At 43.0% G+C, this 22,810-nt stretch overlaps 1 protein-coding gene across 1 annotated transcript in view; it reads right to left on the bottom strand.

The window, feature by feature from the left end:
- Positions 1-19,467, bottom strand: part of Fech (ferrochelatase) — a 35,142-nt gene extending 15,675 nt beyond the window's left edge. The window contains exons 1-6 of the mRNA XM_090353038.1: positions 19,295-19,467; positions 15,251-15,374; positions 10,820-10,939; positions 9,545-9,693; positions 5,395-5,529; positions 1,990-2,096 (exon numbers count right to left, since the gene is read on the bottom strand). Of these exons, the coding sequence (XP_090209164.1) occupies positions 1,990-2,096; positions 5,395-5,529; positions 9,545-9,693; positions 10,820-10,939; positions 15,251-15,374; positions 19,295-19,334 (675 nt within the window). The 5' untranslated portion in view covers positions 19,335-19,467. The remainder of the gene's footprint in view (positions 1-1,989; positions 2,097-5,394; positions 5,530-9,544; positions 9,694-10,819; positions 10,940-15,250; positions 15,375-19,294) is intronic.
- Positions 19,468-22,810: the final 3,343 nt, after the last annotated feature.

The following is a 22,810-nucleotide window of genomic DNA, read 5'->3' as shown; positions in this document are numbered from 1 at the left end:
TGGTGATGTATATACAACCCACTCTCAAGTGGTAATGTATGTATGTGCATGTATGAACACACACATACATATGTACACAAACATACACACACAAATATTTACATATACAACAGGAAAATGATAAAGTAGATGAGATAAATGTTCATTCTACGAGAATATATGGAGAGTTGCTTTTACTACTCTTAATATGGAAACTTTCTGGTATGTCTGAAATTGCTTCCAAATAAAGCAATTTAAAAAATCATAAAGAACTGTACAAATTTTCACTTGCTCATTTTTTTTACACTAGTGACCCACTATACTACAGGATATGTAAATTTCTCCCTTAAAGACAAGGAGGTATTATTGATCATTCTAGACCTCTCAAAACTTGATAAAGAAACACCAGGAGACACAAGACAGTGCCTATAATTAAAATTCCCTGTTGAGAGTTTATAATGCAGCCTTAGAGTAAAGGGATAGTATTTGATACAAACAAAAGCTATATTTCCTAGTAGTCTTTGAAGTGCTTGGGGACTTGGGACAACAGTATAGGTAAGAAGACCACTGAAAATATGACGTGGGACTCTGGAATATAGCTTCCTCCAGTCACTCCACTGGTGAGGTAAATCACCATATTCCTGGGAATGACAGTGAGATGACTATCTTGAGAATAGTCACTTGGGGAGGATCTAGCTTGAGGAAGATCACTACTTCCGACAATAGAGGTAGAGAGCAAAAGTAATACTTTTAGTTTTAAATCATGTTTTTGGCTAAGTTTCCAAGACAGGGTTTTAGTTTGATTTTCCATTTCCTCTCTTCTCTACAGTTTAGGTGGGTGTGGTTGTCAGCTCAGAAAGCTGTAGGTTAAGAACACTTTTCCATACTGGCTTGCCACAATCTCTAAGCCCTCTTCCACATGGAGGTGCCGTGGGCAAATGCTGCTTAAATCACCTAAAACACATCTGCGGGGTTTTCTGCGCATTCGGTGGGCTCCGTGCAGAATGAAAGAGGCAGCGACTCTCAGAGCCTTCAATCACACCCGCCGAGAGGGCAGATAAATGCCTCTAAAATTCCCTTTCATTTGATGAACACAGACTTCCTCAGTTAAGAGACTTTTCCATCTTTCTGCTTCCCCCTTTTCAAAGGGCTGAAGTTTAATGCAAATCTAATGACTCCCTCCATCAGGGCAGGCAGATGCTGCCCAGATTCCCTGGGTCCCCACACCACATGTCAGTGTTCCTCTCCACAAACAGAGCCCACAGGGGCAGGCAGGACAGGGGTGCCCTCGGGAGCATGGCAACCGGAAGGAGCAGAACCAAACACGACCCCCTTTTCTAAGAAAGGTCGTGCCTTTCACTTTTTACTTAAAAGTGTAGTTCCATGCATTAACCCTTTACCTGCCCACTGGAGGTGGGCTGCTCTGGAGAGGGCCAGTGGATTTTAGTGATACACAGCACCATCTAGTGGTCATGGACTTTAAGTGCCACCAAGATTTTCAAAGAATAGACATAGCTGAGATCATTCCAATAATAAAAATAATGAACTGGGAAAAAAAAAATCTAAATCAGTTCACGTTTCTATCATCGAAAATAACCCCAAATCTGAAACTTCCACTAAACAAAAAATGTATATGTACATTTTCCCAGCAGCGCTCTCAAAGCACAAGCGTTCAAAACCCACTGGTTTTTGAATTGTGATTTTAATTGATTTTCCTACAACCCAGCACCTCTTAATAAGAATAAAATAAAATAGATTGGTCAGGAGAAACATGAAACTTTTCCTGTGAAACGTTAAACTTATTTTCATATCCTAGGAACATGTAGATCTTTTGACATCTTAAAGGATTTGGAAAACAGGATGTTTAAGCTGTTTGTCAATGTCTGAATGCAAACGAGCTGTAACACCATGTAAAACCTTCCGTGTTCTATTTTCTCTCTTCCCAACAATTCAAGAATCTACTTTTGAAAACAATTCATAGAAGAAAACTCGGGTCACAGTGATGCTCACCTGGATGAGGAGGGGGTGTGTAGGCCACCTGTCAATCGTGCTCCACTTCATGGCAGGCTTCCTCCCCACGTCACTGTAGTATCTGTAGATGGCATTTAAGCTGCTGCCTGGAGCATACAGAGGGCCTCTTAATTGATACAATTCGATTATGGTGAAAATTTAAAAAAAGAGAAAAAAGACTAGAAAAGGCTATCACAGTAATTTCAGAGCAGGCATCTGATTCTATACAGAATCTCAGTCTAATTACAACCTTTCCAATACTCCAAAATGCATATAGATTTAACTAGCCTGCAAATGAAGATCACTAGAAAGCAATCCATCTCAACTGACTTTCAAAGAGGCCATTTCTAGTGAGAAACGTGAAGGCCATAGATTTATGAAATATAAGCAGTTATTACTTGCAGGGATCAAGTCTTTTGAAAGCATGTGAACAAAGATTTTTCCCACTCTAAAGGGAATCAGCCCCATTACAAAAAAAAAAATGTAGGGGAGAAGGAAATGAGCCATTATCTCCATGCTAATATCAGTAGTGGTCCATTCTAGCATAACTCTTTTCAGGTGCTTTTCTTTAGATGTTTTGTTTTACAAATCAATGTTATAGGCCGGGAGTTTGGTCTAGTGGTAGAGTCTTGCCTAGCATGCACAAAGACTCAGGTTCAATTCCTTGATACCACATACACAGAAAAAGCCGGAAGTGGTGCTGTTGCTCAAGTAGTAGAGTGTTAGCCATGAGGAAAACCCAAGGATAATGCTCAAGCCCCAAGTTCAGGCCCCTGGACAGGCCAAAAAAAAAGTTATAATGTGTGCGTGTGTGTCTGTGTGTGTATATATCTGTAATCCAGATCCAGAGGATTCTAGACACTTTTAATACGATGGAATATTTTGTGTTATAATGAAAGCTATTCAATGGCATTAGCATAAGGATTCTACCAGCATTCTTTTTTGTGTGTGTGGGTCATGGGGCTTGTGGCTTGAACGTGGCCTGGGCGCTGTCCCTGAGCTCTTCAGCTCAAGGCTACCACCCTACCCTTGAGCCAAGCCCCACTCCCCATTTTTCTAGAGGTTAACTGGAGATAACAGTCTCAGGTCCTACATATGATGTAAAAATCAATGTTAATAAATTCTTTAATAAAAAAAAGTCTCAGGTCCTTTTGTGCCCTTGCTAGCTTTGAACCTTGACCCTCAGATCTCAGCCTCCTGAGTAGCTAGGATTACAGGCATGAGCCACCACGCCCAGATTCTACCAGCATTCTTTATATTTTACCTGCTTCAACAAAATTCTCATCATTCTCTAAATTTTACCTAAATTTTAACAGGCAATCTAACAAAAGTGGGATTTATTTCTAAGTGAGAAATGGGAATTATGAAAATGTCAAGCCTACAGGATGACTGGTGGTGTTCACCTGAAGCAGTTATTTTCTGGGTCTAGGGAAGCAGGGCAACAGGAAACCATTCCCACCCGGCCTCTTCACCTTCCCTCTGAGACATTCCAACAGACCTTCTTACTGCCCATCGACTAGGTTCTCCACTATAAACCAGTAGTAAAGTTCCCAATTCAAGAGCTTTGTCAAGGGAAAGCCAAACTTCACCTCAACTGTATGCTCAGACTAGAATCTGTCTTTTAAAAGATGAATGAGTTCAATTTTGACAAATAGAATACAATGGATTTTGAGAACCAAACCGAGTACATTCAAGGGTCAAAAATAATCTCTGTAGAAATCAAAGCAGGCGCCAGCATATTCACCCACAATTCACCATCGTCCGTAGATAGAGACGAGTTTCAGGTGTACAAAAGGGTGTGAAACATGAAAACATTTGGTGAGAAGTAATGAAGAAGGGGAAAACAGGAGAAAGCTGCTACTCAGAGATATGCAGAAATGAATTAGCTCTGCGCCACAGTTTACGTCTAAACCAGAATACAAAACAAACAAGCCAGTGGCCCTACAGAATAAATGTGCTTCCCAAACACAGCCGCCACAGCTCAGAGTACAGACACCCACCGGGAAGCACCACAGGGAAAGTTCAAAACAATCAGTAAGTCCCAGCTGTGAAACAAACGCAAGAGATCCTACGCCTTGTAAACAGCCACCTTCTGAACTTAATTACTTTGAAGACCAGACATTTACATGTTGAGATGTATTCTGTAAAGCACGATTAAAAACAAAACAAAACAAAAAAAATGCTTAAAAATATCCTGAGTGTTGTGCTGGTGGCACACACCATGTAATCCTAGCTACTCAGGAGGCTGAGATCTGAGGATCAAGGTTCAAAACCAACTCAGGCAGAAAAGTCTTGTTTCCATTACCATTTGTTTACAATTAACCACCAAAAAGCCAGAAGTGGAGCTGTGGTTCAAACGGTTCAAGCCTCAAGCCTTGAGCAAAAACACTTAGGGACAACACCCATCCCCTTAGTTGAAGCCCTAGTACGTACGTACGTACGTGTACACACACACACACACACACACACACACACACACACACACACACACACACACACACACACATACACACACAAATTCAAAGATCTTACTTATTCGCCAAAATTCTATTACTAGAAATTCTGAAACGGTAGTAGATTTCTAGAACGAAGCACAATTCAAACTTTGGCGATGGGAGGTAAGCACTCATGCATTTTAACAGGTACTTTGCACCTATATTTAAGGTCACCACAGCACTGAATGCTTCTTCTAGTAGCTTTCTGTTTCTCTTATAGTTAGAGTAACATTAGTATCTAAAAGCAGATTGGGAGAGAAACTACACTGGCCTCAATCCTGAAACAATGCAAACAAATGTATTTGTGTGTGACAGAGGAACCTTACTAAGACTAATGATATCAAGATTGCCACATGGATTATTCTCCAGCCTCAGTTAAATACAGGGAGCCAGCAAGGAGTGATACTTTCCCAACCAAGAACACTGAGAGAAGCTTGCAAAAAGAACTCTAGACTTTAATCAGCAAACACCCCATAACTGAGTGAAGCAGCATGATACATGTTAACACCAATATTTCCCACACTGTATGGGCTTTTTGGCTTCCAAAATTAAAACAGCTATCACCTTTACCTTATTAATACAAAAATTAGAGTGGATATAAAAATGAGGTTGTACAACAAACCTAGAAGGTGGCTAGAGTCGCATTACTGATCCATTATCTGACTGCATTATCAAGCTGAGCATGCTCGGCCCTGCCTTCCACCTACCATTTGTAATTCTCAGCTGACTGGCCAATAATTCAAGAAGCAGATGAACCATGAGATTTCACATAGACTGCGCTCACAAGTTTAAAGGAGACAGGCTGGATTTGCCATTCAAATCACAAACAATTTATCTTTTCTTCGGCCATTAGACTCCCCAGTTTACTTTGCCAGGGTCATATCCACCTTCCCACTGTCTGACACCTTACCTGTGGTAGAGCAGCTGAACTGTGGATACTGAGTGAAAGCAATGGCCCGTTCTAGCCCATCTCTCTCCATCTCTTCAATTGCTTCTTCTGTTAAAGGATGGACATACCGGAATCCAATATAGTATTTGTGAGGAGCTATTAGGAGGCAAAGTGGAAAGTAGAAAGTATTAATCTTTATATAGATTCATCCAGTCACCAAGCATAATGGAGTGCCCAGAACAAAGGACAGTTAACCTAATTTCCTACAATGCTGAAAATGTAGACAAGTTCAGAATACTCTTTGGATCTTATCCATTCATTAGTTGGTACATGAACTTTCAGTCACTGTTTTCTGCAATCAACACCCATACCCACATGCCCTTACTTAACACAATGGCTCTTAAAATTCAAGCTGTTCTTTGTGTGGGGGGATGTGGGGGGTGGGGGAGCATACGTGCCAGTTCAGGGGCTTGGACTCAGGGCCTAGGCACTATCCCTGAGCTTTTGTGCTCAAGGCTGATATTCTGCCACATGAGCCACAACTCTACTTCCAGCTTTTTGCTGGTTAATTGGAAATAAAAGCCTCAAAGATTTTTCTGCCCAGGCCAGCTTTGAACTATGATTCTCAGATTTCCACTTCCCGAATATCTATGATTATAAGTATGAGCCACTGTTGCCCAGGTACAAGCTGCTATTCTTTTCGTGTGTGTGTGTGTCTGTGTGTGTGTGTGTCTGTGTGTCTGTGTGTGTGTTTGCTTTGCCAGTCCTGAGGCTTGGACTCAGGGCCTGAGCACTGCCCTTGGGTTTTCTCAAGGCTAGCACTCTACCGCTTGAGCCACAGCACCACTTCTGGCTTTTTCTGTGTATGTGGTACCCAGAAATCGAACCTGGGACTTTGTGCATACTAAGCAAGCGCTCTACCATAGGCCATGCTCCCGGCTGGCTCCCACAAGTTGTTATTCTTAATTCTGTTTTCCTCTTTTTGTTTTTTTTTGTTGTTGTTGTTGACAGGATGGCAGAGACTAAACAGATGAGCAATGGTGGCTCACACTGGTAATCATAGCTACTAAGGAGGATGAGAATCTGAGGAACAACATGCAAAGCCAACTTGAACAAGAAAGACTTGAGACTATTTTGCTTGTTCTGGGTCTTGAACTCTAGGCCTGGGCTCTGTCCCTGAATTTCTTTGCTTAATGCTAGTGTTCTACCACTTGGGTCACAGCACCACTTCTGGCTTTTTCTGAGCAGTTTATTGGAGATAAGTTTCATGGACCTTCCTGCCTGAGCTGGCTTCAAACAGTAATACTCAGAGCTTAGACTCCTAAGTAGCTAAGTTTACTGACATGAGCCATCAGTGCCTAGCAGACTTGAGATTCTTCTCTCCAATTAACCATGAAAAAGCCAGAAGTTGAACTGTGGCTCAACTGGTACAGTTTCAGCCTTCAACATAAAAGGGATAAGCCAGTGACCAGTAGCTCATACCTATAATCCTAGATACTCAAGAGACTGAGATCTGAGGATCTGAGGATAAAGATTTGAATCCAACCCTGGCAGAAAAGTCCATGTGGCTCCAATTAGCCATCAAAAATAAAAAGCTAGAACTGGAGTTATGGCTCAGATGATAATGTACTAGCCTTGAGCAAAAAAAGCACCAAGGACAGCACCCAGGCTTTGAGTTCAAGTTTCAGGGCCAGTACATATGAGCGCACAAACTCATGCAAACACACAATAGTATACTACAATGTTATTATCCAAAGCCTCTGTAGGGGCTACAATGAAGATTGTGCTAGCAGCAATGTTTAGGTTATAGTGAAGAAAATGACAAGGAATTCCCCCTATTTCATTTATAGATCTATAAATGAAAAATATTCCTAACAACTTGACCCAGGGAACCAAGAAACAATGTAACCTGTTACCAAGAGTAGAAACTAGGTGTTGGTAGACAAGAAAAGCATGTGCGTACATAAGAAGTGTGGTCAGAGTCAGTATGCTGTTTTGAGACTGTCAAAGAAAAAAGGAAGGGGAACCAACTTTATCATCTGCAGCTTTGTGACCCTCATGTGTGCCACATTGTATAAAAGAGATGAACTGTAGTTAAAACACACCAGAAACTGTGACCCGATAAGCTCCTAGTGACTGTTCAATGATTGCGTGTTTCACATCTGAACTGTCAACTGTCACAACACCACCGTCACATTCGCTGCCAAGCACCTCTTGGCAGTCCACATGAGGTTTAACAAGCTGATAGACATCGCTCTCTAATCTACAGCGCAATGATCCCATGAGATCTCTGGATACTGTGGGTCACCCAGTTTCTCATCAGTCTCTTTAGCTGTAGTCTAAGCACTGGGACTGAGGCATTCTCCGTATGGACTGAGGGCAGAGAAGGCTGCCCTTGCAGATAGAGGCAGGGTGAGGACCTCCTATCGAAATGTGAGGCAGTCAGCTAGCTACTCTGGAAAGCACAGATAATGCAAACGTTTACTTTAGAAAAAGGGGCATGGTGCTTTCTGACATGACCCACCCTGTGAAAGCAACAAGGAGACCTTCTGCCTGCCATGTGTCCCTGGAAGAAAGAGGGGAAGGGGGCCTTGCTGACATTTACCAACTCCACAACTAGTGGACACAGTCTGGCTACGTGAATTACTAAACACTTGATTCACAGATCTCTCCTGGTCTACCTCAAAGCAGTTGCTAGTACACACTTCGATGAAAACACAGAAAAGCACGATTTAAAATATCAGAATTTCACTAATTTAGCATGGACAATGGTTTCAAAGAGATGATATGATTCTCCAAGAGAAATATTTGATATAATGCTTTTTAATTGGAAGCACATAATTGACTCTGCACCAATAATGAGTAATAAAAGCTCACCTGGCTAGGGCTCATGCCTGTAATACTAGCTAGAAGAGCCAGCAGGATAGCCAGTGACTCTTATCTCCAGTTGACCAATAAAAAGCCGGAAGTTGTATGACATTCCTGGTGGCATGTCTTTAGGCACCTGACTTAGCTCAACTCCAAAAGGGAAGATAAAAGAATCTATTGCTAGTATCCTTGAAAATTAAATAAGATAACCCTGAGAGGCATCATTGTGGTACAAGACACATGGAAAATATTCACTATGTATAGCTTTTTCTTCTTATGCTAGTACTGGGGCTTGAACTTAGGCCCTGGGCAATATCATCTCTCAGCTTTTTTTTTTTTTTTTTTGCCAGTCCTGGGCTTGAGCTCAGGGCCTGAGCACTGTCCTTGGACTTTCTCAAGGCTAGAGCTCTACCACTTGAGCCTCAGCACCACTTCTGGCTTTTTTCTATGTATGTGGTACCGAGGAATCGAACCCGGGTCTTCATGCATGCTAGGCAAGCACTTTAACCACTAGGCCAAACTCCCGGCCCCATCTCTCAGATTTTATGTTCAAGACTCATGCTCTATCATTACAGCTACAGCCCTACTTCTGCTTTTTTTGATGGTTATTAGAGATAAAAGTCTCAAAGACTTTCCTGCCCAGGCTGGTTTTTGTTGTTGTTGTTGTTGTTGTTGTTGTTGTTGTTTTTGCCAGTCCTGGGCTTGAGCTCAGGGCCTGAGCAATGTCCTTGGACTTTCTCAAGGCTAGAGCTCTACCACTTGAGCCTCAGCACCACTTCCAGCTTTTTTCTATGTATGTGGTACCAAGGAATCGAACTCGGGTCTTCATGCACGCTAGGCAAGCACTTTAACCACTAGGCCAAACTCCTGGCCCCCAGGCTGGTTTTGAACCTAAATTTCTACCTCCTGAGTGGCTAGTTCTACTCTGTGTGTTGATCTAATTCCTAGGCAAAGAAAAAAGCCCTTGGAGTAGCCTCAGTCCCTTTCTTAAGGATTTCTTTCTAGCACAATGACAAATGTATCTTCAATTTCATTTCTGCTTTATAAACTACTTCGACTTCACCTTCACCTTCCTTTGAAACTAGTGTTCTCAGTTTTCCATTTGCTTATTTGTACCATTGAAAGTAATAGAAAAGGTTCTATAGTCAGAGGCCAAAGTCGTTCAGTAAAATGACTATGTGTGATACAGAAACCCACAAGTCATGAGTTGCTGATCCCATAACAGCATCTGGCACCTGACCTTGGTTTGAATGTAGTCACTGCCTTGAAAGAGCAAGCCCTGCACGTATGAATACATCCTCACCTGTGTCTGGGGAGAGCTCGTCTAGCAGCTTCACCATGCCTTCTCCTTGCCTGCAAGTCCACATCTTGATGGGGGATCCACCTCCAATCCTGCGGTACTGCTCTTGAATTTTAGGTGTTCGGCGTTTGGCAATGAATGGTGCCAGCTTGCTAAGTTAGTTAATATACAGGAAGTGAATTTTACCCAACTATAGCAACATCAAACATTTTCTACTCAATACACAAGATAAGCAAAATTTTAAGAAGACCCTAACAAGATCAAGCCTTTAAAAATAACCATGAGATCACCAGGCACCTGAGACTCATGCCTTTAATACCAGTATCTCAGGAGGCTGAGATCTTGAGAATTATGGTTCAAAGTCAGCCCTAGCAAAGTCCCTGAGACTCTAGCCAGCAAAAAGCCAAAAGTGAAGGTGTGGCTCAGGTGGTAGGGCACCAGCCTTGAATGCGAAATCTAAGCCAGAGCACAAGGCTCTACACTGGTATATAAGGGCACGCATGCACACATACACGCATACACGCACACACTCCTCCCCCCCCACGTCCTATTTCTGGATATAAGTGTTTATACTTGATTGATGATGGGGAGGGTGGAAAGCTAGGCAAAGGGGACACTGGCCTTTCACTATGAATGCTTTTATACTCTGCATTTTAGTCATATGTATGCACCTTTTTCAAAGAAAAAAAGAGGAAGAAGGAAGGAAGGAAAAGGAGAATAAGAACAAGCTATCATTAAGCACAAATGAATAATCATCATTGCTTTCCTGAGAGTTACTCAGCCATTAAGCGCCAAGTACAAATATATCTTTAAAAATCTTTAAAGGTACTTCAGCTGTGTCACGACAACTATGATTTCCAGGGCTCTGGGGAGGGAAGGGCTCCAGAATTTCTGCTTCTGACTGACATCACATCCTCATCTCCAACAGGATAACATGCTCATGTAACCACTACTAGATACATGTCCAAACCAGTTCACTCTTCCAACCAGAGCATTTAGGGGCCGGGAGTTTGGCCTAGTGAAAGAGTGCTTGCCTAGCAAGCACAAAGACCCGGGTTCAATTCCTCGGTACCACATACATAGCAAAAAGCCAGAAATGGTGCTGTGGCTCAAGAGGTAGAGCTCTAGCCTTGAGAAAACCCAAGGACAGTGCTCAGGCCCTGAGCTCAAGCCCAGGACTGGCAAAAAAATATATATAAATATATGATATTTATTACATAAAATATATATAATATACATGTATTTTTAAGTACAGATGTTTATACATCTCTTACTTACTTTTGGACAGGAAGTGTCATGAGATCTCTGTCCAAAAAGAGCCTCAGAAGGAAATCGTGAACTTCTCCAAGGGTTTCAGGGCCTCCCATGTTCAACATTAATATTCCAGTTTTAGGTTTCCTGGAGAAAATAAATGCAGCAGTGGATGTGTCACACATCTTATTTTCCTGTATGGAAGGAGCTTGCATCAGCTAACAGACTCTTCTACTGTGCATACAAAGGTAAAAACCTACAGGCCTTTCTGCTCTGCTCACAGGCCCATGTATGGAGAAGGTGGGAATCTCTCCGGCCAGGACTCTGATCTTCACCCTTCACTCCAGTTATGACTCACTGGACTCAAAGCATTTCCCTTTGTCAGTGTGAAAAGATCTGATTCTTTGCAGGAAGAGAATCAAAGTAGAAATCTAATATTGTTCTGTAAGGTCTAATGAATACACAAGTTCTTGATCTCTCCAAATTTCAGATTTCCTCATAGGAAATCCAGTGGCTATGTCAAAAACTGTGCAAGCCCCAATATCATCATTAAAAAAAAATAGGATTTCAGTGGATAAAGTACTTACTCCCTTAACATAATCTTACACACAAAAGTTCTGTCAAACCAAGGGCTGGGCGACAGTGGCTCACATCCCAGATCCTAGCTACTCAGGAGGCTGAGATCCCCAACGGTGACTAAATCAACCCAGCAGACAGGAAGACATTTCTTACTATATTCTAAAATGAATGCTGTTGCAATAACAGCTTTTTTGGCAATAGTAGCTTGTTACTGTTGGTACTGGGGTGCTGGGGTGGTAGTCAGGGCCTTGTATTCTTTCTCAGCTTTCTGCTCACAGCTAGCAATCTACAATTTGAGCCATACTTCGCCAGTCTTCTTTTTTTTTTTTTTTTTTTGCCACTCCTGGGCTTGAGCTCAGGGCCTGAGCACTGTCCTTGGACTTTCTCAAGGCTAGAGCTCTACCAGCCACTTGAGCCTCAGCACCACTTCTGGCTTTGTTCTATGTATGTGGTACCGAGGAATCGAACCCGGGTCTTCATGCATGCTAGGCAAGCACTTTAACCACTAGGCCAAACTCCCGGCCTTCGCCAATCTTCTTGTTGGTTGCTTTGGAGATGAAGTCTGGAGACCTTTACTGCCTCAAACCTTGATCCTCCCGGTCTGAGCTTCTGAGTAGTTACAAGCATGAATAACTAGTGCTTAGGTTCCACCAGTCCTTTCTGTGTTATTTATTGATTGTGTTAGTTATTAGGTTTGGGTTTTTGCCCAGGTGGTCTGGCCTATAGTCCTCCTACTTATGATTCTTCTCCATCCCCCGTTGTTGGGGATGACGAGAATGCACACTGTGCCACCTCTGTAGCTGGGCACCTCTGCAGCTGGGATGACAGATGTGTGCCGCTGAGTCCTACATCCACTCTCACTAGGGCTGGCCTTGAACCACAAAACCTCCTCCCAAGTAGCTACTTGAGACACCATGAGTGGCGTAACAAAAGGCAACTTTAACTGCCAATTTTAAATTAATTAACATTTGATAATAATGATTTTTCATATGGAAACCATGTTCTTGCCAAAACACACTGTTGGTGAATAAGGCAGACATCTGAATTTTCAAAGCAAAGTTTGTGAGTAAGGATCACGTTGTGGGGAAGGGAAAGGATACATGGTCGTGTGGTGGGGTGATCTAACTGAGAACCCATTACGAGTGTATCTGAGATCACTTTTCCATCATTATCTTACACGAGGATTTCTCAAGCCTGGTACAATCGATAGTTTGGGCTGGGCAATTCTGCCTTACAAAGGCTAGACTGTGTAAGATGTATAAGGTGCTCTGTAATGTCCTTGGCCTCTATTCACACTGCACCAAGTTGTGACAACCACAATGTCTCCAGACACTGTCAAAATGTGTCCTGGGAAGGAGAACAACCCGGTTGAGAATCACTGCCTTATTAAACCAAGTGGCGGAAGATATCAAGTGTTACAGAACTTCCTTTACACAGGAGTTCTATCTACCACTGGACTAACAGTGGTGTTGTTTTCTTGCTATCTAAAAATTTAGATGCATCACTTGGTGAAACTATAATCTTCCCTTAATCTTTCTACCTAGACCACCTGTCTTCTGATATCCTGCCTTTTACCCTCAAGATCTGTGATTCACAATAAATCCAGCGCATTTTCCCATGGATTGCTGCCAGTTAACAGATTACTGGTTAAGAAACCCCAGGCTAAAAAGACTTACCTAAGCCTAGAGGGTATCGATGTGCAAACGGGATTTAGAGCTATGTTTTTCATCTATAACACCTGAGCTCAGACAAGAGTGCCTTTAAGCAATGTTACTCTGCCCAGCTCACGGTTTTGCAAACCCACGCTGATGGGATACATGAAAGAGACGCACATGATTTGAAAATGCCCAAATACACATGCACTTAATTCAAAACTGTGCAGTGCATGAGGAATGGCGCATTAGTGAGCCCGAGGCCCCCTCGGTTCCATTCCAGAATGTGAAGTGTGAAGCTTTAGTCAAGGGCCTTCGCTTTGCCTCCGTTCCCTTTGTCTGAATGGAAAAGTGTACGCAGCAAAACGTATTTTATAATTCACTTGAAAAAGTTGAAATGTTTTGCCATTTGTGTATTCTAGGGCTCTCAAAACATGCAGCTTTTCCTTTGAACTATTAAGCCAATATTCTAATTGAGACAAGTTCACAATTAAAAAAAATATTATTCTACTCTACAATATCAGCATCAAACAAAGAAACAAAAATCCCCGCTTTTTATTAAACCTATAAGATTACAGCAACCTATGTATCTAATGCTTCCTCTAGAGCAATGTTTGGCAAACTACATACAGCCCCTGTACCAAATGTAACCATATAAATATATACTGCCTATTTTTGTAAATAAAAGTGTTATTGGGACACAGCTCTGCTTGTGTGCTTATTTGTTGTTACCTATGGCTGCCCTCACAGTACACAACAGTGGTAAGGAGCAGTGAACTAAAAGCATGGCCTACATAACCTAAAATTGTGTTACATACATTTATCAGAACAAGTCTATAGACCTCTGTCTAGTACAGTCTAGATACTAGTCTAGCCGCTAGTGTAGCTTAGGGTAAGAGTAAGCAACGTGGTCCTGTACCAGCATGAAGATGACAATACTCACCGCATCAACATCTCTACTATGGAAACACCAGAAAGAACATACGCCTGTAATCTTTGACTGGATCAATTAGTTATGATTTATTCAAGTACTCTGAAGCCATTAAGGTAGTGTAGAAGAATATCTATAGTTATACGATGATGTAGTAAATAATTGATAAAAAATATGTATAGGACAGGGAGTTTGGCCTAGTGGTAGAGTGCTTGCCTAGCATGCACGAAGACCCGGGTTCGATTCCTTGGTACCACATACACAGAAAAATATGTATAGTACTGTCACACGTCAGTAAGAACACACTCAGTGAATATTAATAGAGACAAAATACTAGACATTAGGATCATCATCTTTCAATCTTTGTTTCCCATTTGTGTTTTTCTATTAATTTTGAATAAATATGATATCGTTACTCAACAGAATCTATAGAATAATTTAGGTTTTTGTGGGGTGTTTTAGCACCACTGGGGATTTAACCTGAGGCCATACCACGCTAGGTTAGCACTGAGCTACAACCCCAGCAATCCTTTTATGTTTTTCCAATTTTAATTTTTGAAACAGAATCCCACTAAATTGTATGGGCTGACCTTAAATTCATGATCCTCCTGCTTCAATCTTCTGAGTAGCTGAGATGACAGGCCTAGCTTGATATTTGATTTTTACTTCGTTTTTAATACTTTAACATCAAGGCTATTTGTATTATTGACCTTTGCCACTGGGAAAATAGAGCAATGAAATCATTTTTCTACCAGAGTTCCAAATCAAATCAGTTCTTCAGCTTACAGTACTACCATTCGAGTCTCTTAGTGCTAAGGTGGTAAGAAAGGCCAGTGGGCAGGATTGGTGCCCGGCTTGGCATGCTGCCAGCCTGTGATGTCTGCTTTCTGCCTTCCTCACTAACTCCATCTTCTCAAAGGATAGAGTTGAAAGATGATTTGGGCCCTACTCCTAATGCCCTAATCCCAATCAAGCTCAACTGGGCAGTCAATCAATGAACTCATGATCGCAATAAAAAGCAGCAAACACAAAATAGGCAATAGGTAACATCTTCTAGAAATCAATTTCTCCCATGATTTGCAGACTGCATTTAACTAAATGTCTTTAAACAAAAGCCTGCTGGTGTTTAAAACTTGTAGTTCAACAGCTATTTTATGGAAACTAAGAAAATAATACACTGTTCCCTAATTTTCCAGCCTCTCCCAGAACCTCCACTCCTAGGTAGCATATGTCCATTGGTGTTCACAGTCATAAAGAGTAAGAAAAACTTTTCAGTACCTAAAATTGGATGCATACCTCTTTTCTGGTTGAACTTGCGGCGTTGTACTTTTGGCCCGATGGGCTGCCTCTGTGGTGGCTGCCGCTGTTGTACCCAATTGGCACTTCCATGGCTGCTGGGCCCTCGAGCTGCTGTGCACCACTGTGACAAAATTAAAGTGCTAGCATGAAATCTAGCTAGAAAGTAATTTCTTTTGAAGAGGCCCTCAGGGCATAATTCCTAGCTTTAAATTTTAAAGATGTGATAGCAGAGGTAAGATTTGTAGCATTTCTCTGCAGGAGGGTACCAGCCTCTGGGGGTATGAAGCAGAGGCTTCTGCCCCAGGATGGCTATAGAAGGACCTGCAGGGAGGCATCGTAGAAGCCACACACACCTCCCTTCTCTTGGCTGCAGAGTTTGCTATGAGCCTTTGCAAGAAACATGGCACATTTGCAATGTTACTGATGGCAGGATCACACTCGAGGAGGAAAGGTGAGCAGCCCACAAAAGAGGTAAGGAGCTGCTGATTTAGGAAGTAAACATTGGGCCAGTTTCCATGATCCACAGATCACATTTCTGCTTCCAAGCAGTCTCTAGAAAAGGACCAGTACTGGAAGTCCTAGTACTGCCTTCGACCGTGACAAAGGGGCCCATGTTATGTAGGCTCTGTCTGGAACTCCTCTTACAGCTCCCCCTCCCCACATGGCATATACAGTCGACACAGTCTCCCCCAGAACCCACATCCAAAACAGACCAAGATCCCAGGCCCCAAGTATCAACTGACATTCCCCACAATCCCCATGATAAGCATCTGTGTAATTTTCCTTCTTCTATCCATGCTGCTGGAGACAGATGGAGCCAGCTGTGTACGCAATTCTTGACCTACAGGTGCCAGGAAAGACCTGGTGGTGCAAAGAGAAGCAAGAAAGCCTAAAGGTCAACTATGCCAAGTCTTCTGCATTTCAAAGTTAGAGAAGTCACTCTTCCAAAAAGATCACTAGGTAGGTCAATTTGTCCATGTTATAGGATGGAACATATTCCTATTTCTTAGCTTGCTAGCCTCCTTATAATGTACATTCCCTGTGGATATGCTTCACCTGGGCCACAACAGTTAGAGAGGAGCCTGGAGTAGCCACCTCAATCAGAGTCCAAATGCTGTGCTTAATTGTAGCATGCAGTGAAACAACTCTCAAATACAGTGAGATGACAATGAAGCCTGCAATAAGAACAGAGCTGCTGAGGAGGGCAACACGGGACAGTGTTGCCACAGAGCAAGACTAGTGAGGTGAGCTGTGCTTTCTCCCATAGTATAAACACTAGCTTTCGTTTCGTTTGTAAGTTTCATTCTAGACAACTGCAACCATTCTCACTGTTTCCTTTTTTTGATTAAGTATTGGCAGTACTGGGATTTGAACTCAATGCTTCTGCTTGATGTTTGATAGACAAGTGCTCTCCCACCTCTACAGCATCTCAAGCCCTTTTGATATTTTTTCCTCTTTCATTACTTTCTTTGAATAATTAATTGTACACTGTTGCTTTCTGCTATTAATATGCATTAATTAAAAAAAAAAAACGTGACCCAAGTCTTCTCAGAAGCTGAAGCTATGGCAGTCTCTTGTTTTCCTCTCTCAAGTTTTAGCTTTTGGACAACCAATGTAGCCCAGCCCCCACAGTAAAGGGCTCTAAGAAACAAAAATCTGATTGAGCATCACAGTACCCAAGATCAATCCCTGTGCATGACAGCACTTCGTTTATGTGGAAGTCAAAGACCTGAGACTGGTAATTGGTCAGCAAGTCACCAACCACACCCTGGAATGAGGGATTTACTTGCCTCAATGGAGCGGCAGTCTGTAGGGTGGAAGAACTTGCCTTCTGAACTTTCTTGATCCCTACCAAAGACAAGTCTGGCACTGCTGGACCAGTATGAAATTCCCTCCGGCTCTAGGTATACCTTGAATACACTATAAGCCTGAGAACCTGCTTTGTCAAAACTAAGCAAATCTAACCACTAAGATCACTGCCGTTTGTGATTTTTGCTGCTTTAATCTTGGTCTGAAAGTTAATGGGAAGGGAAACATACTGGTAATACCGAAGCAAGCTTTTCTCTAGGACGTGAAGTGACAATGCTTCATGTCCTAGAAAAAAATCTTCCAATCAGGAAGACATTTTCCTTAAACCCTGAGACTTGCGCAAGCTAAATTCCTTTCCTGACGGTTTTTGACAGTTAATTACTTTTCTTGATGTCAATCTGTGAAACAAATAATACACTGCTTCCAAAGTGGTTAAGATGAAAAGTTTTTGATTCATCAGAAAGTTGTAGATCAGATAGATGCTGGTAGCTCATGCCTGTAATCCTAGCCACTCAGGAAGCTGAGATCAGAGGATTATGGTTCAAAACTAGCCTCGGCAGGAAAATCCATGAGACTTTTACAAGTGGGTAGATTGCCATCCTTGAGATAGAAAGCCAAGCAAACAAGCAGGGTCATGAGTTCAAAGCCAGTACCAACAACAACAAAAACAAAAAATTGTAGATCAGACTAATTCTTCAACAAATATTAGGTTCTATGTCAGAACTACTGCATGTTCCAAGGGATACTAATGACAAACAAGGAAAGGGGATGAGCCTCCACCACAAACTGTCCAAGTTCAACAAACAGAAAAAAAAAAAAAGACACCTCAACTATTTAAACAAAATCATCTCAGCTACTGAGGAGGTGCAGCTTGAGAGGACCAAAGTTCAAGGCTATCCCCAGGTAGAAAACACTACATCTATATGAAAATAATTAAATACCAAAAATAGCTAGAGGGCCCTGAGTTCAAACTTGAGTATTTGGAGATGTGGGGGTAGGGAATGAAGTTCAATTCCTTTGTAGATAAATTATAACCCAGAAAATGATGGAAAAACTAAACACCAAAGCATATGAAGCTACAGGTAGCCACTTATAATGAAGACAGTTAATGCATGGAAACTTTTATTTGGCTCACACCTGTAATCCTTAATACTCAGAAGGCTGAGATCTGAGCATCATGGTTGGAAGCCAGCCAGCACAGAAAAGTCCCCCTGAAACTCTTTATCTCCAATTAACCACTCAAAACCCAGAAGTGGAGTTGTGGCTCAAGTGGTAGCATGTAAGCATTGAACACCAATAGACCTAGGCCTTCAGTTCTAAACCCCACACTGACACTAAATAAAGTAATACATCAGTCTAGCCTTTTAAAGATAATGCCTTTGGTCTGTCCATGTCCTTAGTAAGCTGATGCTCATTATACCTTTAGTCCTTATTCTCTAATGGAGGCATCTGTCCCATAATACAATTTCAGAGTGGATTCTAGCTAGCAGGGGGGTCACACTGATAAATTAAGTAATTCCTCTGAAATGTAGTTAGATGCATACAATCAGGGTTTTCTTTGTGAGAGTCTTTCACATCCATAACGTTAGTGATGGGACTCTGTGTGCCTACTGGGTGCCACCTGCCTGCGTCATCTTCACGCAAGCCTAATCTTCACGGCAAGCCTATACTTTTCTCCCACCCAACCAGGCTGGGAACTACCATCAGTGTGTCCTTGCTTACTGTGGTCCCAACCAGGTATGTCCCCTCAGCTCACCGAGTGGCCAGAACTTACATTCATGACCTGTACCAGACACATGGGAGCCTCTGGGAGTGGAGATGTGGCTCAGGCTTGAGTGAAAACGTCATGTTAGGGAGTGAGGCCCTGAGTTCAAGTCCTGCTCCTGTCACACTCACACACACACTCGGTCCTGCAGGATGTCCCAGGTGGCAGGCCTTTCACACACCTCCCTCCCATAATTTCACCCAGCAGTCCTGCTGTCACAGTAACTATGGTCCTAGAAATCCTGCCACCGCTCCAGGACATGGCTGACTGTCGCCTCTGGAGCCCAGGACCCCCCCAGAGCCCCTCCAGTGGGCTCGGCGGCCCTTCGAGGGGGCGGATGTCCGGTCCTTCCTCACGGGCGGTTCTTCTCCACCTCTCCCGCAGCCCCGGAGGCGCAGCCTGCTGCCCACCACTCCCGCGGACACGGGGACCGCAGCCTCGGCGCCCGCCGTGGACACGCCACTTACGCGGACCGCGGAGCAGCGCAGTTCGCAGGGCCGCAGCCATGTTTGCGCCGGCTGGAAGTATTTCCGGGGTAGCGTCGGCCAGGAACGCGGGATCCTCCCGCTGCGGAACCCTCGGGAGTCCACCGAGCCCGGTAAGGGCTCCCCACGGCGTTCGGGGCCTTATCACGCGTGGCACGCCCCCACCCTCACCGCGCGCCCTCCCATTCGCTGCTGGGAGGGGGCGTGGCCTGGAGAAGGCACGCCCCTCGCAAGGAGCCAGCCCATTCGCTACCAGCATACAAGTCAGGCCTTGGGGGTGACAGGCAGGGACACGCCCCTCTCCTGAACCTGGACTTCCGGCTGGGTCTGGGAGACAGTCTCCCTCTGCCTGAGCTGGGCCTTTGGGCAGAGCTAGTGGCCGGGGGTTGGGGGGAGGAGGGCCGCCAAACGAAAGTGTGCAAAGTGTGCAAAAGTCCTGCCAGACTCTTGCTGCCAGGACCTTCCAGTTTCATCTGCCAGTCTGACCAAGATAAGTGCAGCAGCCGTGATTCAGCAACTTCCTGGATATTTCCATTTTCATCACTTCATGTGAGCTGTACTTTTGCATTCCTCCAGTCTGCAATTGTGCACAATAGAAAAAAGGATGGTTCTATATTATGCACTTACATAATGTTTCCGTTTCTCTGCGGCAGCACCTCTCTGAAGCAGATTTTAAAAGTGAGACCACAAAGTGAGCTTGAGAAGTGAAAAAGTGCAGGGCGCTGGTGGCTCAGGCCTGTAAACCTAGGTAGTCAGGAGGCTGAGACATGAGAATTGTGGTTTAAGCCAGTCCAAGTGGATAAATCCCCCGATATTTATCTGCAGTTAACCACCAAAAAGCCAAAAGTAGAGCTGTGACTCAAGTGGTAGAGCAGGAACTTTGAGTGAAAAAGGGAAAGTGCCTGTGTCCCAAGTTCAAGGCTCACTGCTAGCCCCCAACGTCCATTTAAAAAAAAGTGAAGACTAGGCAGAAAAATACCTTTCTTGGAGGAAGTAGCAAAGTGTGTTGGGATTATTTCTATCCACTTTCTCAAGTTAGCCATTCTGTCTCTAACTTGCACACAGAGCCAACGCAGAAGAAGCACATCTCTGCTATCACCAATTATACACATTCCTAGACGGCTGCCGGCTCATTCTACCCATATATGTCCAAAACATTTTAGATTATAAAACCAGAAAGGACCCATGTATCATTCATTCACTGAAACAATAATGAGCACCCACTGTGTACACTGGGAAAACAACAACAAAAAAGCAATGGACAGACCAGCTCAGAATCTTATACTAGGTTTGGGGAGTGAGAGAAAACAATCAGAACACGTATGACTTGCATTAAGAAGAATGAAGCAAGGCAGGACAGATGAGAATGGGAATTGTAATTTGAAACAGCAACCAGTGAAATCTTCATTCATGTTTAAGCGAAGGCCTCAAGGAATTAAGGGACCTGTCTATAAAACATTCAGGGAAGATGGAGCCTAGATCACATTGAAAACCAGTTTTCTGTAGCTCAAAGATGTGCCCTTGGTTGAAGTAGTTTGCTTGTTAAAAATAGTCCCTATAACACATCACAGTCAACATGTGGGCCCATCATGACACTTCTTGTTCTCACTGGGCCTTGGGCTCTGTGAGTTTCTACTCAGAATCCTACCTCTGTAAGTGAGGTAATACCTTGCTCACACTGGGCATAGCTAATCACACTTCTGTGCTTGTGTCCCGTGGCAGAGACCAATGAGGGCCCCATCACGTCCTTTGAGAAGGCAGGGAATGAAAGCATAAAGTACTCTTTCCTGGGGGACTTCAACGGACTCTTACTCCTCTCTACAGATCCTATACTCTATTTTCGTTTTCAATAAACTCCCTTTTTTACTATAAAAAAAAATGGAAGCAGAGCACCAGTGGCTCATGCCTATAATCCTAGCTACTCAGGAGGCTGAGATCTGAGGAACACGGTTTGAAGCCAGCCTGGGCAGGAAAAATCTCTGAGACTCTTTATCTTCAATTAACTACCAGAAAACCAGAAATGGAGTTGTGACTCAAAGTGGTAGAGCAGTAGTCTTGAGTGTGAAAGCATGGGGATAGCACTCAGCGTGCTTGGGCAGGGATGGGTGGGGCCGTGAGTCCTCCTTATAGCTATAAAACCAATGCAGAATGGCAAATTAAATGGATTGCAATTTATATTCCCTATCTAATCTCCAAATCCAAACATGACGTTCCCTAAGAAGAGTACAATACATTGCTATACACTTCACTCATTCTTGACTTTTATTACCAAAATTATATTGCTGCCAGTTGCCCTTTTTAGATGATCTTTATGAATACTTTTCTATCTGAAGCCAAACCTATTTTTCTAAATAAACTCCATAAAAAGGCTATAGAGTTCACATTCAGAAATGCTCTGCAGAATGAATAGGCAAGAGAAGAAAAGGAGGAAAGGCTCAGGAGGTTAAGATGTCTAATCTCATAGGAGTCTTTATCATCTCCAGAAGGCCCTGAATAAGGCACTTGTCCATCCTGGGCCCTGAGGCCCCACCTGCTAGGTGAGATAACAGGGGTGGTTAGTCTCTCCCAGGGGAAGCTGATAATTAGTGACAAGGCAGAAAAGTGTTGATCTCACAAAAACAACTGCTAGAACAGGTTAAACTTGGATCTGACCAGAGAAAGATATTAGCAAGCATGCTTTATTACATATATCAATATAGTAACATTTTTAAAAACTTCACATGTTTCATTTTGTTTACATTTTATTGACTTAAAAACTCAAAATTTTTCTTCCTGATACAGGTCTTATGTATAATGGACTCATCCATTATAACCAAGAGTACCATATATCCAACAGAGTACCATAACAGTTATTACACCTACCTAATAACTTCGTGTGTGTATGTGTGTGTGTGCGTGCATATGTTAGTCCTGGGATTTGAACTCAGCTGTCCCTGAGCTCTTGTGCTCAAAGCTAGCTCTCTAGCACTTGGCCACAGCTCTGCTTTCTGCTTTTTGGTAGTTAATTGGAATTGAGTTTTATGGACTTTCTTGCCCAGACTAGCTTTGAACCATGATCTCAGATCTCAGACTCCTGAATGGCTAGGATTGCAGATGTGAACCAACAGCACCCAGCTCTATGACTTCTTTCATACAAACATAAAATACAGCAGCTGTTCCATGAGCAATTTTATTATGTTCTTATGAAATGAAAACAAATAAAATGCACTTTGCATAAGTCCTTTGTAAAACTTGGAGAAAAAACAGGCCTTAATTCAGAAATGCAGATTCAATAAGAAAACTGGGGGGCCGGGAGTTGGCCTAGTGGTAGAGTGCTTGCCTAGCATGCATGAAGACCCGGGTTAAATTCCTCGGTACCACATGCGTAGAAAAAAGCTAAGGCTCAAGTGGTAGAGATCTAGCCTTGAGAAAGTCCAAGGACAGGGCTCAGGCCCTGAGCTTAAGCCCAGGACTGGCAAAAAAAAAAAAAAGAAAAGAAAACTGGGCAAAACCCTAGAA

Source organism: Megascapheus bottae, chromosome 19, assembly GCF_031878675.1.
Source record: "Megascapheus bottae isolate mThoBot1 chromosome 19, mThoBot2.hap1, whole genome shotgun sequence".
In the NCBI taxonomy this organism is placed as follows: domain Eukaryota; kingdom Metazoa; phylum Chordata; class Mammalia; order Rodentia; family Geomyidae; genus Megascapheus; species Megascapheus bottae.
The sequence above is the reverse complement of the archived record's forward strand: the minus strand, read 5'-3'. Positions and strand labels throughout refer to the sequence as shown.